Source organism: Larus michahellis, chromosome 6 (assembly GCF_964199755.1).
Source record: "Larus michahellis chromosome 6, bLarMic1.1, whole genome shotgun sequence".
Taxonomy (NCBI): domain Eukaryota; kingdom Metazoa; phylum Chordata; class Aves; order Charadriiformes; family Laridae; genus Larus; species Larus michahellis.
This window is the reverse complement of record NC_133901.1, coordinates 59,891,436-59,905,264: the sequence shown is the minus strand read 5'-3', so window position 1 is coordinate 59,905,264 and position 13,829 is coordinate 59,891,436. Positions and strand designations below refer to the sequence as shown.

Genomic DNA, 13,829 nt, shown 5'->3' with positions numbered 1-13,829 from the left:
TGGACGGGGAATGGGTGTTGTAGTCAGTTCATCACACATTGTCTCTGACGCTCTTTCCTCTGCAGGGGGAGGACTCCTCACACTCTTCTCCTGCTCTGGCGTGGGGTCCCTCCTACAGGAGACAGTTCTTCACAAACTGCTCCAGCGTGGATCCCTTCCATGGGGTGCAGTCCTTCAGGAACAGACTGCTCCAGTGTGGTTTCCCTATGGGGTCACAAGTCCTGCCAGCAAACCTGCTCCAGTGTGGGCTCCTCTCTCCATGGGTCCACAGGTCCTGTCAGGACCCTCCAGCACAGGCTCTCTGCAGGGTCACAGTCTCCTTCAGGCATCCACCTGCCCCAGCATGAGGTCCTCCATGGGCTGCAGGTAGATACCTGCTCCACTGTTAATTTCCATGGGCTGCAGGGGGACAGCCTGCCTCACCAAGGTCTTCACCACAGGCTACAGGGGAATCTCTGCTCTGGCACCTGGAGCACCTCCTCCCCCCCATCTTCACTGACCCTTGGTGTCTGCAGAGCTGTTTCTCTCACATGTTCTCACTCCTCTCTTTGGTTACTGTTGTGTAAGTTTTGTTCCCCCTTCTTTAACATGTTATCCCAGAGGCGTTGCCACCATCACTGATGGCCTTCGCCAGCGGTAGGTCTGTCTTGGAGCCAGCTGGCATTGTTTCTTACCAGTACCAGACGCGGGGGAAGCTTCTAGCAGCTTCTCCCAGAAGCTACCCCTGTAGCCCCCAACTACCAAAACCTTGCCATGCAAACCCAATACACAGAGAAGCTGCTATTCTGCTTCCTGAAGCTGGGAGGTGGTAGCAGGAAAGCAACCGGTCTTTACTAGTCCTGTTTCTTATTCTCTTTCCGTAAGCTCCAGTTATTGGATATGTTGAAGATAAGATAGGAGCCATGACAGGTCTTTGACGTGACCCAGGATATCAGTTAGAAAACAAACAAAGCCCTGCTAATGCAACACAGATATTGCATGTCTGCAAGAATTAGACACATCATATTCTGCTCACGCAACCCTAAGAATGAAGTTAAATGAAGTAATCAAACAAGCCCAGCAAGAGGCTTTGAGGTGGTTTGTACCCGAGCTGTAGGGCTTCCAGACGTTCCAGTTCTGCAGCTCTCTGGTCAAGTTATTGTCACAGACTATGGGAGTAAATTCCACTTTTTACATTGCATGGCCACAAGAGGCATAAAAAGAAATCTGTTGGGGAGGGTTTTCCCCTTATGGCTTATTGCTGTGATTGCATGGGGCTTGTTAGAGTCTTCCTAGCGGGAAGTTGCTGTGAAGGCCTGAAGTCAGTGCTTAAAAACCCAAGTTGGCAAATGCGCAAAGAACTTGAGGGGTGAAGATGAGACTTACATAGAAATTTGAAGCATGGACTTTGAAACCTCATCAATGTATGAGAAAAATATGGGAGGCTAAGTATTGTCTTACTCTGCCTGTGTAAACACGATGAGCTGGATTCATCATTCAGACACAACCCTGTTCCTTGTCTGGTCTGTACCCCTGAAGCTAGGAAACCAGCAAAAACATCTACCCAGGTGCCTCCACACTCAAATGAGCTCCTCTTCCTGTGTTCCCAGGGATGTCTGCTGGCTGGCTTGAGGCAGTTGTTTGCTATTCTCATTTGTGTTTAAGTACAAGGATTTGGCAAAGAGAAATGGATTTCACCCTGGTTAATTCTCCACCAGGAGGAAGGTCTGTGCCCATACAGGATGCAGCAGTGGTGGGGTTTTCTAAACTAGAAAGGACCCAGGTTGAGTCTCGGAGTATGGCTGGATTCAGAGCTAGAAATGAGTTTATTTTTCTTGTACGCAGAACAGATTTGATGTGATGTGGCAGAAAAGAGAAGCAGCATAAATCCAGCATTAATCCTTTTGCATTGCTGTTCAGAGCTGAAACAAGATCCACAAAAGAAACAGTGAAGGAAGGAAAACTCCTATCCCCCCCTTTTTTTTTTCCTTCCCTCTCTTTGTATGTTTAATTAGACTGTAAATTATCCTGCAAATTATGATGCAAACCGGAATTGCTGTGTCCTGCTTAAATTGCCTGTGCGGTTGCTGCTCACAGAGGAGAACTGGCAAGCACTGGGGCTGTCCACTTGGTTCCCTCCCAGCATGCTGTAACTCTGCTTTGTGTCCAAATCTTGGGTACGTGCAACATTTGTCCATGAGACCTGTGGGCTATTTTGGCTTTTTCTCAGTTACATTTCCCCCGTTGGTAATGGAAACACGAGCCGGGTAGAGGGATGTCCGTGAAACCACATCTGCTTCGCGAAAAAGCCAGACGCCCCGCACCTGCGTGCAGCCTGCGTCAGCCCCCGTGCTCGGCACCGCTCTGAGGCACCCTACCACGGCAGCAGCCACCCCGCCAGAAGCTTTCCTGTTTGGGGCTGCTTGGGTTTCGAGTTTCTTCTGAGCCTCATCTCTGTTTCTCAGCTCAGTCTTGAAATTCTGGAGGGCGAGAACAGCTCCAGATGGGGGCTCAAAATAGCTCTTCCTTGGCCCTGCCCTGACTGAGTTGTGGTCCCTTGGAGACCATCGTGCTGAAAGGTGACATCATTGCATGGCACCAGTGGTGGACTCGCCATGGGCTTGGGGCTGAGGGTCTGACTTCATCTCTGTGCGAATTTCCCAGGTCTTACAGAGCTTTTCAGGGCCTTTTGGATGCTGGTGAGCTGGGCATGAAGCCCGTGCTGCTCTCACTGGATCCAGAGTCAAATGTGATCCAAAGCAAGCGAAGGCACAGGTGATGCGTGCAGGAGGAGGGCTTACATTCTCTGTGCTTATTCCTGGGGTGTTTTACTCTCCCTGCTGCCATGCTCGCTCTTGTATAGGGCAGGAATTGAGGACACTGTGGGTCCTGATCCTGGGGAAACCCTGAGTACTGGTGCCAGTGTCTTGTAGGGTGGAAGAAGGTTCATAATATCAACCACGCTGCTTCTGAAAGGTGAGCAGCTTTGCTGCTTTGGCCTCGTGGGTACTGAAAGTGCTGTCTCTGGGCTGTTACCGCTCCAAATCTGGGTCTGGGCCAGCACTGATTTGTGCTCATCAGAACATCTTTGACATTAAAATGGTTATGCAAACAGTAAATTGGTGTAGTGCCTGTACTCCAGTAATTTAGGGCACAGGTGTATGTTGACTTTGTGGAGGACTGCTGCAGTCTGAGCTGTTTTAATGTAAACTCCACTAGCTGAAGCATCTGAAATTGCTGCGAGCCCTGCAGGAGTTGGGCTGACTTTGTGCAGAAGCGGACCAGGGAGCGTTCACGTGCTGAGCTGCGCTGGTGGAAGGTTTCCAGCTCACAGGCAGCGATAGCATCTGAATACGGGAGAAAAGGAGTCTCTTCCCACTCGATTATGATTCACTGGAGGACAAACATCCAACATTTTAATATGAGACTTTGAAGAAGCTGGCATTCTCCAGGATAAAAGGGGCTATCGTGATGGTATCTGCATACAAATTGCACCATAGCGTTGTTTTTTTGCATTCATAAAACTTTCTTAATAGCTGGTATTTACTGTAATTACTTATTAAAGGTTAACAGCACCCTCTCTTATGGGTGCAGGCGTATTTCTGGTCTTCGCTCTGTAATCCTGCCTGTGCCAATAGCTCGTGTATTTGTGGAGGTTCTTATCTTGGTCTCATCGGACTGCTCATTTCAAGCATTTATCATCTACTCCAGCTCATCTGGCTGTAGAAGGCAAAACATTAGCCTCTTAAAAGCCAATTGAAAAATCAGTCACATGAGAATAACCTGAATTCTTTACCTCTGGGTTTTGTGCCAGCTGGAACTAGGTATTTTCCATTGAAAACAAGACATTCAATGATGGAGTCATGCCCAATGATGTTTCAGTGAATGTTTTTTGTAGTAGGAAGTCATCTCTCCTCATCACTTGGTGTAGGCAGTAAAGGGAGAGCAATAACTTCAGTTTGCAGTAAATTTTATGCTCTGTGGTGGGTAAAATGGAAGTTTCCCCGTGCTGGAATTAAACAATAATTAGCAGCTGATAAAATCCTCCTGACATCCTGCACCTTCTTTCATGCAGCATGAATATTAAGAGCTGCTTATCAAGCTCAGTTCCTGATTAATATTCTGCAGTTTGTACAGGCTCACTTCTTGCTTCTCTGAAGAAGGATTTATTTTAAAATACGTAGTAGACTAAAAAAAGACTGGATTTGTGAAATTAAAAATTGAAACTTCTTAGTGGCTGGAGCATCCAGTGATTTGTTCAGTAAGTTGTTTGTAATCTGTACTTCAATTATTATTTCTTGCTAAGAACTCTTCTTTTTGTTAAGAATTTTTAAAGTGAAGCATTTGCAGCTGCATTTTGACTTCTTTAAGCTCATAAACATGGCAGATACGTAAAACAAGTCTTTTTACCTTAAGTAATTAATTGTTGTAGTTATTTGTAATTTGCAATCACAATTAAAGTTTAGTTCTGTGCATGTAGGGACTGTAGGAAAACACTGTACTTACAGGGTAGAGCTTGCTCCGAGACATGTAAGATGCTTTGATTTTATCTTCTTTTGTCAAGGAGCAGCATGCCAAGGGCCTGGGACTGGTGGGCAGAACCAGCTGCGTGCTGGAGCAGTGGCTCACATGGCTCAGTTTTGGGGAGCTGTCAGATGCCACAGAAAGCCCTCCCTTGGCTCTGCAAGCAGCTCGTGAGGGCGATGCTGGGCCTGCCGGGCGTTCGAGCGTGGGACGGCTCTCTGTATTTATCTGATATTTCCTGCTGCCTCCTCGTCCCGTTGCATTTGCATGACCTCTGGCTCCCCCAGGACTGCTTTTCTCAGTCTCCCCAGGGATATCATTGATCGCTTTCACAGCGACCCGTTTTAAGATCTGAGTGAAAAAATGTTGAGGTAAGCTGATGTAATGTTTGCTGCTCATGAAAAGGTTATGGGTCCGGCTAAGGCAGCAGAAGCGAATAATCACCAAACTCTGATCTCTGAGGGAGAGAAATGTGATATCTAAGGCTTTTGAAACCTCTAGACCTTGCTTTTAAAATCTGGCATTTTACAGATCTTTTCTGAGTTCAAGCAAACAGTGATTCCCCATTATTTTAAATGGTGGCTTTCAAGAAGCAATTTGATTTACACAAACAAGCAAAGAAAATCAATAGTCATTTTAGATTTTGCACCTGTGTCCCACCATGCAGATTTTGAGCCCTTTCATTTCTCGCTTCACAGAGCTCCAGGTTATGATTAAAGGCTTTTCTTGCTCCTGCTATGATCTTCCCATGAAATAGAAGTCAGTGCATCTGCATGCTGCCCAACTCATCACTTGCTGAGCTTGAAGAGACCTAAGGCTCAAAAAGATTTAATTGCTACTTTAAATGTGCAGCAGATTTCTGGCTTGACTGAAGTAGCAGTTTCATTTCCTCAGAGCCTGGATTTCAGACCTGGGACCATATCTGCACCGTGCACTGAGCGCCTTCTCCTGCACCCACTCCCTGCACCAAACACATCCAACCTCTTGCCCAGAATATCCCTTCGCACCCACTTCTGCTGCCTCTCGAGTGGTGGGGACGTTGTGCCGCTTACTGCACCACAGAGCAATGCTGGACTCTTAAAACAGGATTAACTCCTGTCCGGACTAGGTCTTGATCAAGCAGACTTGCAGGCTGTTAAAAATTTCAGGGACACACAGTTTTTGTGGGTTCTAAAGAGTAGCATGGAGAAGCCTGAAGTGCCATGAAATTCAGAAAGCCTGGATGTCTGTGGCATATGTATTTTTTTCCTAGTTTCTGGAGAAAGATGCATAATTAAAAGAAAAAATGTAATCTTTATTTGCATGTACAATATGTTTCTTCTGTCCCTGTCTCGTCCCCTTTGTGAGAACCTGGGGCCAGAATTACAGTATCTGAAGTTGCTTTTGGATCCCAGTCAGCTCCCATCTGTCATGATCTGTTTTTAATCAAATGGGTTTTCCATCTGAAAGTAGCTGTTGGATAGAGAATGAGTAGAAATATTTGTGTTGTGAATTAGCTCAGAGTGAAGCTACAAACTTTTTTTTCCCCCTCCTTCACAACAAACACATGGAAAAATATTCTTCAGTGTAGTGTGGCTGGACTGAAAATTGGCAACAGCAGCTTCCTTCCCAGGCTCTGACTCCTCTGGCTTGTCTGTGCGGGTAAGATCTTTAAAGGGGACACGAAATCTTCATGTTATGCAGTCTTATCTCCCCTTCATGAAGCAGGGCAGTGCTGGTGTCACCCTAGTGTATATGGGTACTGTGGGAGGGAGGTTGCGTGGCTTGGTTTTCCAGGAGAAATAAAGAGACGCAGCAGAGAAATGACCTAGGTTTGCGGAGAGTCGTTCTCTCACCCCTGGGCAGTCTTTCCTTTGCCCGCCTCAATGGTCTCTGCTCTGGTGGGAGCAGCAGAAAGGTTTGATACCATAACTGAGCCAAATTAAGGCTTTTAGTCCTTACCCTCAGGCCCCAGATCTCCTTAAGAGAGCAGAGAGGAAAGCGAGGCTGCAGGACCTCCAAGGTTTCCAGACATCAGATGGCACCTGTCTCCTACCAGGAAAGAAAAAGAAGGGAAAAATCCCTTAGCAGTCCTTGGAAAAGCATTGTTAATGCTGTTCTTCAACATCCCTCCAGGGGTTTCCATGCAGTACCTTTTATCGATAACAGCCCAGAAGCAATTACCCTGCATCAGTACCTTGGAAGATGGGCTAGTGACCTGGGGGAGGCAGAGAAGAGGGTGATGCTTATCCATCCCCCATCGCTGGAGACGGAGAGCTTCGCTTCTGTAACCATGGCAAAAGGGAGAGTTCCTGCTGCAGCACTCGGGATGAGGGAGGAGGGATGCTTTCCTGTTTCCTCTGGCTGATCGTTATCTCACTCCATATGTGAAATGTGGAAATGGCTTTAAAGACCCAGGAGCTGGGCTAGCTGTGGTTTCCATTACATTGGTGTTGTGTAGTCACCCTCGGTGGCTCCATCCTGTGTTTGCTGATGTAATGAAATGAAATGTAATGAAATGTGATTGATGAAACTTGTTGTGTATCTGTCATCAAGACAGCAGAATCAGCATTTGGCCTGAAGGCCAGTGTACGGGAGACCAGAATCTGCCTTGGTTTTTCATTTTTTGAAAATGTTTTGAAGGTCCTAAGGTCAAAAGAAAATACTTTTGTGTTATTTATATATATATATCTATATATGCGCATGTGTGTGCATGCATATGTGAATCATTTTTTATTACATCTTCCAGTAAAACATTGTTTCTCTAAGATGATTGTTCTGGGGATGGGCTAGGGCTGGACAAGGGAAGTCCTGGACTTGTTCTGGGCTTGTGTTGCTGTTTCCACTGCTGTAAGAAAATAGTGTCGCTGTCACTGACTAGCTTTATATCATCTTTGAATCAGTCTGATAGGTGCCAGAGGTGCTGAGTGGTACGATGTGACTCAGCGAGGGCTGTGTGCTGTAGGGTTGAGCTGCTGTTGTGCATGTATGGGTGTGCATAAGTGGTTGTGCTACATGGCTGTAATCCCATGAGCCCCCAGGAGCTGGGTTCCCTTTAAATTTCCTTGTTGAGCTAGAGCCACGTCTTGCTTGGGAAGGGCCTTGATCGTATCTCCGTATACAAGGAAAACCTGGAGCATGGGGTTGGAGATCAGCAGCCCATGATGGAATGTTACTTCAGGAGTAGAATAGCTCTCCTGACTGTGCCTGCAACATGCTCTGGGCCCCGCCATACAGACAGAGGTAGAGGGCAGGGTGTGCTACCAGGGACCAGAAAAAGTGCTGTCACTCGATTAAAGCTTTCTTCCCAAGGAGAACGGGTGATAGGGGTGAGTGGGAGAACACTGGGTGGTCTCCTGAGACCTCTGCTAAAGGCTGCAATGGGGCAATGGCTTTAATTTCGGCTAATCCTGCACCCAGGGTTATATTCCTCATTGTGAGCAGGATTGGCCAGCAAGATGCAGAATTTACCTGTACTGACTGTTCAGCCTGTGGAGGTATCCTGTGCTTCAGAGCCCACCTTAACTTGTATTTTCTTTTCCCTGAACAGGTCTATATCATCAATGTAACATGGTCTGACCTGACTTCCCAGATCATCTACCGGAGATACAGCAAGTTCTTTGACCTGCAGGTAAGTCTGTCTTGTCTAACATAAAATATTATTTCTACTCACACTTCTAGTTGTGTTTCCAGCTGGGTTAATAGTGCCTTTAAATAAGGCTTTGTGCTTGTTTGGTCTGTTACATGTCACAATCTTGAAACTTTTCAGACTCTCTCCTTGTAGGGTATAAGATAAGTGGGTGGTATGCTCACAGTGAGTAACTTGCACTGTAAAGACATTTAAAGCTGACATTTTCATGAATGGTTCCTATTGAAGAGGGAATCTAATTTTAAATACTTGAGATGCACTTAGAACAGAAAGAGAGCTACATTTTGGGCCCCCAGAAACTACTTACCCAAATTGCTGAAAACAACAGAGCTTTTGCACACTCCCACAGCAGTTCAGTAATGGAGATGGTAGTGGAAACCTTCCAGACCCTCCTCCTAACCAGCTACCCAGCCAGCTGGTGTCCCGGCTCCTGCTGTTTTCAACAGCTCCTTTGCTGTATTCTATCCCTGTGTATTTAGGTTTCTTCGAAAGTTTTCTTGCTGAATAGCTGCTGGCTCAAGTCTCAAGCCAGGAAACTGGAAAAGTCCAAATTACAAAGTTTCAGTATGGAATCAGCTACTCTGTTTTTGGTGCTGCTCCATGGCACCTGCATCGGTAGGAAGAGTTTTCTGACTGGTGTCCTATTTAGCGATAATCCAGATCCATCAATACCTTTGTATCATTATGCCTGTGTAGGCAGCAAAAGTCTAATTGGCTGGGGTTATGAAATCTCTGCTTGGAGATAGGTGAAAATAAAAGCTGTGGTTTGACAGACTCCTAAACTTTGGGGGAAATGGCTGTTTTGGGCTGGAGCTTGTGGTTGGAGCTGGGCAGTGGTTAGAATATCAAGTGAGTCTTCACAGTCAGTGTTAAGAATGTGCACAGCTGGCTTGGCTTTGTCCTGGGAAATAACATTGAGCAGGTTTGCCATGATAAATTAGGGAAAAAAAACGTTCCTCCCTTGGGCACTTGATCTGAGATACCTTGAAGAGTCCTAGTTTCATCATTGCTCCCCCTTTATGTGTCACATCTGGTACTTGAACATCTGAAATCTCTAGCCTGTTTTGCAAGCTCTATCGGTTGTGGCCTCCTGGCTTTTCTGGTGGAAAACTGGACCATTTCTATAGCCAGTCCTGATTTCTGTTTGCTGTGTGGCTGGAAGACAAAAGAGGGATGTTCTTAAGCATCCTTTTGTGCCACTCTCCACTTCTTACTGGCCTGAAGCACCAGGCCTGCCAGTCCCACTGCTGTGAAGAGTGTCAGTGGCTTCGCTGTGTCTGATGTACCTGCTAAAGATGCACAGCTCCGTAATCACAAACATTTGTTGTCACTGGGTGATTGTGGCCAAAACTGTTTCTTTCTCTCTCTTCTTTTTCTTTTCGCCCCAGTCCTGTTTTCATGTGTATGTTCTTCTGGGTCTCCTGGCCTTTCCTGGTAGGTTTGAAAAGTTCCCATCAAGCGTGGAGTTATCAATGGGGTTAGTGTGTTGGACAGGAAATGATGTCTCAATCAGGGAGTGAGTCCTGAAAGGTCCCATTGATAAGTGCAAGGGGGCCTAGCGCCAGTGGAAAACGCCTGCTTGCACAACGCTTCTCCCCCCACGAGAAAATACAACAAGAAAGTAACAAAATTCCCTTCCTTAACCCTTTTCCCTCTCAGGAATCTCCGTCAGGGCCACCACTGCGTGAGCAGTGACAGCTCTCTGCAGCAGCCTCTTTTGCTCTTACAGCGTGAGGCACACAGTTACCGAAACTGAGGTCTTCACCTGGGGTTTTCACGGTCTTGTCACGTCTCTGTAAGCATGTCGGTGTGGCAATCTGTGCCTCAGTTTCCCAGCTGTAAGATAGGGACAAGGCCCTCTGTGCTCAGGCTTGCCATAAGGTGCTTTTAGACTCCCAGAGGTAATTCTTTTTTTTTTTTTTGCTATTATTTTTTTCTGGGCTCTTGATGCTGCCAGAGCATCTCTGAGGTAAGGCAAGTGAAATGGACTTTGGGTCTTGAATTGCAACTCTAATGAAGCCTGCAAAAGGGAGTTGGGAAAGCAAATTAAATGTTGGGGCACTTTGGGAAACCTTTGCATTTTGGGAAACTTGTGGGAAACATTTGGGAAAAATGTGCAGCGATTCTGGCTCAATGGCGAATGCTGGGTTCCCACAGCACATGGATAAGCAGGCATGGAAAACTTTAGAAGCTTTTCCATCTGCTTGCAATTGCTCAGGCTCAATGTTAATGGCTCCCTGTACGTGGTGGACCTGCTTCTAGTGTCTCTAGCTTCAGGCAACTGCAACAGGGAGACCTTAGCATTTATAGGAAAATCCTCCTGGTATTGTAAAGCAGCTGTTTCAGGGTTTAGCAGTGGAGGATTCCCCATGTTTGCTGTCTGAACCGTGACTAGCCTGAAGTGGGGCTCTAGGCTTCGCTGCATCTTGCCTTGCAGATGGTGATTCCCAGTCATGTTAAGATTTCCTGAATGGAGGAATGATGTTTCCAACAGAAAGCCCAGAGTAGACTTTCACAATAGAAGTTGGAGAGCAACATGGAGATACCAGCCCACGTTCCCCAAATCCTTGAGGGGCGGAACCTGGCTCTTGCTCATGGACCATATGGTTGGTGTTGGGGGTGCAGTCTGCTTGTAGAGGAGCAAAGCAGTCTCCTTAGGTCTCCCTCCCTTTGCACCAGATAAGGAGATGACCTGTGATTTCCAGATTTTTGGTGGAAGTTTGAACTTCTGATGTAGTACTGGTTGGCCCTGTGTTTTGTGACCTAATGCCAGGCATGGTAATGTGGCCTTAGCGTAATCAATCAACTTTGGTAACGTCCCTGCTTAATCCCATGTGGCCATTCCAACAGAAAATCAAGGAAATGCTCAATGACTAATGCTAAGCCAATTTGCAGGCACCACTCGTGTCCAAAACAGCTGGAGTCTGCAGGTCTCTGCCAGCTCCTCTCGTCCCACTGTGTCCACGACAGAGCTGCACGTCAGGGCTTCCTAAGCCTGCGCGTGTCTCATTTGCTCTTGACTAGAAGTGGAGGAACAAGGGCTGACTTGTAATGACTTAATCAGGGCTGCAGTGCCTGGTGTTGACAGTGACACCGGATAGGACCCATGGGGAAACCTGGGGGGCTGCCCAGGGACAAGGAGGGAGAAATACAGATAATTAATTTCACTACTGCAATTTCATGTTTCTCTGAAAAAGAGCCCACCCTTCCCCGAACATCTGTCTCTGTGGGAAGTGGCTCAGTGGTTTTGAGAGCCCTTGCATTACTAGGTACTGGATTTTTTGAAATGCTTCCTAGCAAATCCTCTTAGGCTCTGCAGGCAGTAAGAGGCTGCTCTGTCCCAAGGATTCAAACCCCAGAAGTGATTGGCCGTGCTATTTCAGCAGTGCATATGCTTGAGTTGGGAGTCAGGCTGTTTTCAAGATGAGTAAAAGGGCATCGAGACTGGACATACCATGGGATTTGTAAGCTGGAGTTTGCCCCATGAAGGTGTGAGAAGTACGGCAAACAGAACCCAATGCAACAAGCCAAGTGTCAGACCTGTGTGCTTCAGTGTGGGCTAGAGATCTATAAATATGGGCTTAAACAAAATCAGGGCATTGCTGCATCATTTAATCGTGCAACCAAGTCACATCTGCTGAGCATGGGTCAAACGATGGCAGCAGAATACATGTGGGTGCCAACGTTTCAATAAATAGGATTGAAAGTATTGAATTAACTCTGCAGAGATGAAAGCATTACGATAAATTGCTTGTCAAGTCCAATTATCTGTTGTCTTTCACCCTGGGGAGGCATTTGCACCTGAGCACCACGTGGGGTCAAAGCCACCTCCTAATGTAATATTTTAAGCGCTACTTTCTCATGCACTCTGCACCTGGGTGCTTCACTCTTGCCTGCGATGCAGAACAGGGGAGCATGAAGTGCCCGTGACTGGGAGAAACGGTGATGTGAACATCGCCTGTAGCTAGTGCTGACTCTCATGGTAGGCTAGTGGCTTATTTGGGCATGTTCTCTGGATGCCGTCTGAGGTCTCCCGCCACCGCTGATGGATTTGCTGGTGGTGGTAGCAGAATCCTCTCCTGAGTTGGTAGTTCAAGCTGGCGATGCTCCTGTTGTCCCCAGAGATGCTGGGAAAGGACACTGTTTTATTGGGATAGCAGGGACAACTCCTGGCATTTCCATTCTGCAGCAAAAGACATCTACAGATATAAGGCTCATGTTTTTCTTGTGGGGAAGTGCTTTTGGAGGCTGTTAGAAGGACCGGGTTTTGTAGTTGAGTGTGCACAATTACCCAAACCATACTGTGGAGAAGTGTGGGGATGCAGCCAGCTCACCCTCCCGGTCGCCATGCTGGGCCGAGAAGCAACAACAGTGTTTTCAGCCAGCAAGTGTGAGGGGGGGCTCTTACCCACGCCCCACCTCACCCTGCCAGTCGCTCAGTACCACCTTGGGCTTTTTACAGATGTGATGACCCCAGTTGGCTGCTGCCCCTCGCTGCCGAGAAACCCTCTCCCCAGCAAAGCAAGCAGGGAAAATGTGACTGTGCTTCAGTGCCTGGTGTCTTAGTTTGAATCACCAGCGGTTCATCTTCTGCGCTTTATCCAGCGACTCCAAGTGTTCTGCTCTGATTTCATGTGTGTCTTACTTGGTGCTTGGAGTCAGAGTATGAACAGGACCAGAGCACTGGCAGAGGTTCCAAACCCTGCGTTCAGATAGCAGCCTCTGTGTTCCGCCCGTGAGGACAGCTGGGTCTCCGTGTGTGGAAGGTCTTTTCTCACAATAGCGAAATACAGCTTTCTTCAAGGCACAACACAGCAGCTGGCCTGAGCGGCGTGCCATAAGCCCACATTGTGTTTCTGGCTGTGTGAGAGGCAAACGATGTCCCCGCCGGAGCCACGGCAGGAATGTTAGGTAGGCAGATCCCCGACTCTCCGCACAATGACCCACACAGACATTTTGGCTGCAAGGAGACATCTGAAATGTCACAATTTTGAAAAGGCAAATAAACAAAGCTCTGTTCAAGCATTTGCTTTGTGTATCAGTTAGCAAAAAATTATCTGCCTGATGCGGTCTGCTGATCTAAGCAGGTTTTCTTCAAAGTGGCACAGAAAGAGGAACTCACTAGCAGCCAATTAGAACATTAAAAAAAATAAAGAATATCAAGAATTTTCTTAGGGAGCGGAAAGAGATGTAAGTTGTTTCCAGGCTGACGATAAAACATCAAGAGCTTCATTTTTTATTGCTCGGGTCATCCTGATTGTTTATAGTGCTATAATGGAGTAACTGAGCATTGAAGAGGACATTAAACAAAAATAGTAATTGCAGTCTGTATCCCTGCTTTTCTTACGCAGACTGGAGTTTATCTGAATGCTGCTGCTATTGATCGTTCTTCCGTTACGTGCTCTTCTGTCCAAACATCCCTTTCTCTGTTAACCCAAGCTGCATCAAATATTGTAATGTCCAGTTGCCCTTCCAGTTAGGTGGTTGTAACTGTGCCGCATGCCTGACCACCTGGCATTTCACCAGGTCACTGTGATTTGAAACGGGACCTGGTGGCTTCAGGGTGCAGGCTTTCTGGGGCAGAGCAAAGGGGGAATGGGCGCAGGGTGCTTTTGGGGTAGGTGCCTGATGGGACTCTGATGGAAATGCATATATTTACTCCATTAGTTAATTTGGGTTAATTGCCAAGGTGGGGACT

At 47.0% G+C, this 13,829-nt stretch overlaps 1 protein-coding gene across 3 annotated transcripts in view; it reads left to right on the top strand.

Annotated features, from left to right (window-relative positions):
* SH3PXD2A (SH3 and PX domains 2A) overlaps nucleotides 1–13,829 on the top strand; it is a 264,890-nt gene that overhangs the window by 40,096 nt on the left and 210,965 nt on the right. For all 3 annotated transcript variants that reach the window (XM_074593122.1, XM_074593123.1, XM_074593121.1), the window contains exon 2: nucleotides 8,033–8,113. In XM_074593122.1, coding sequence (XP_074449223.1) covers nucleotides 8,033–8,113 — 81 coding nt within the window. The remainder of the gene's footprint in view (nucleotides 1–8,032; nucleotides 8,114–13,829) is intronic.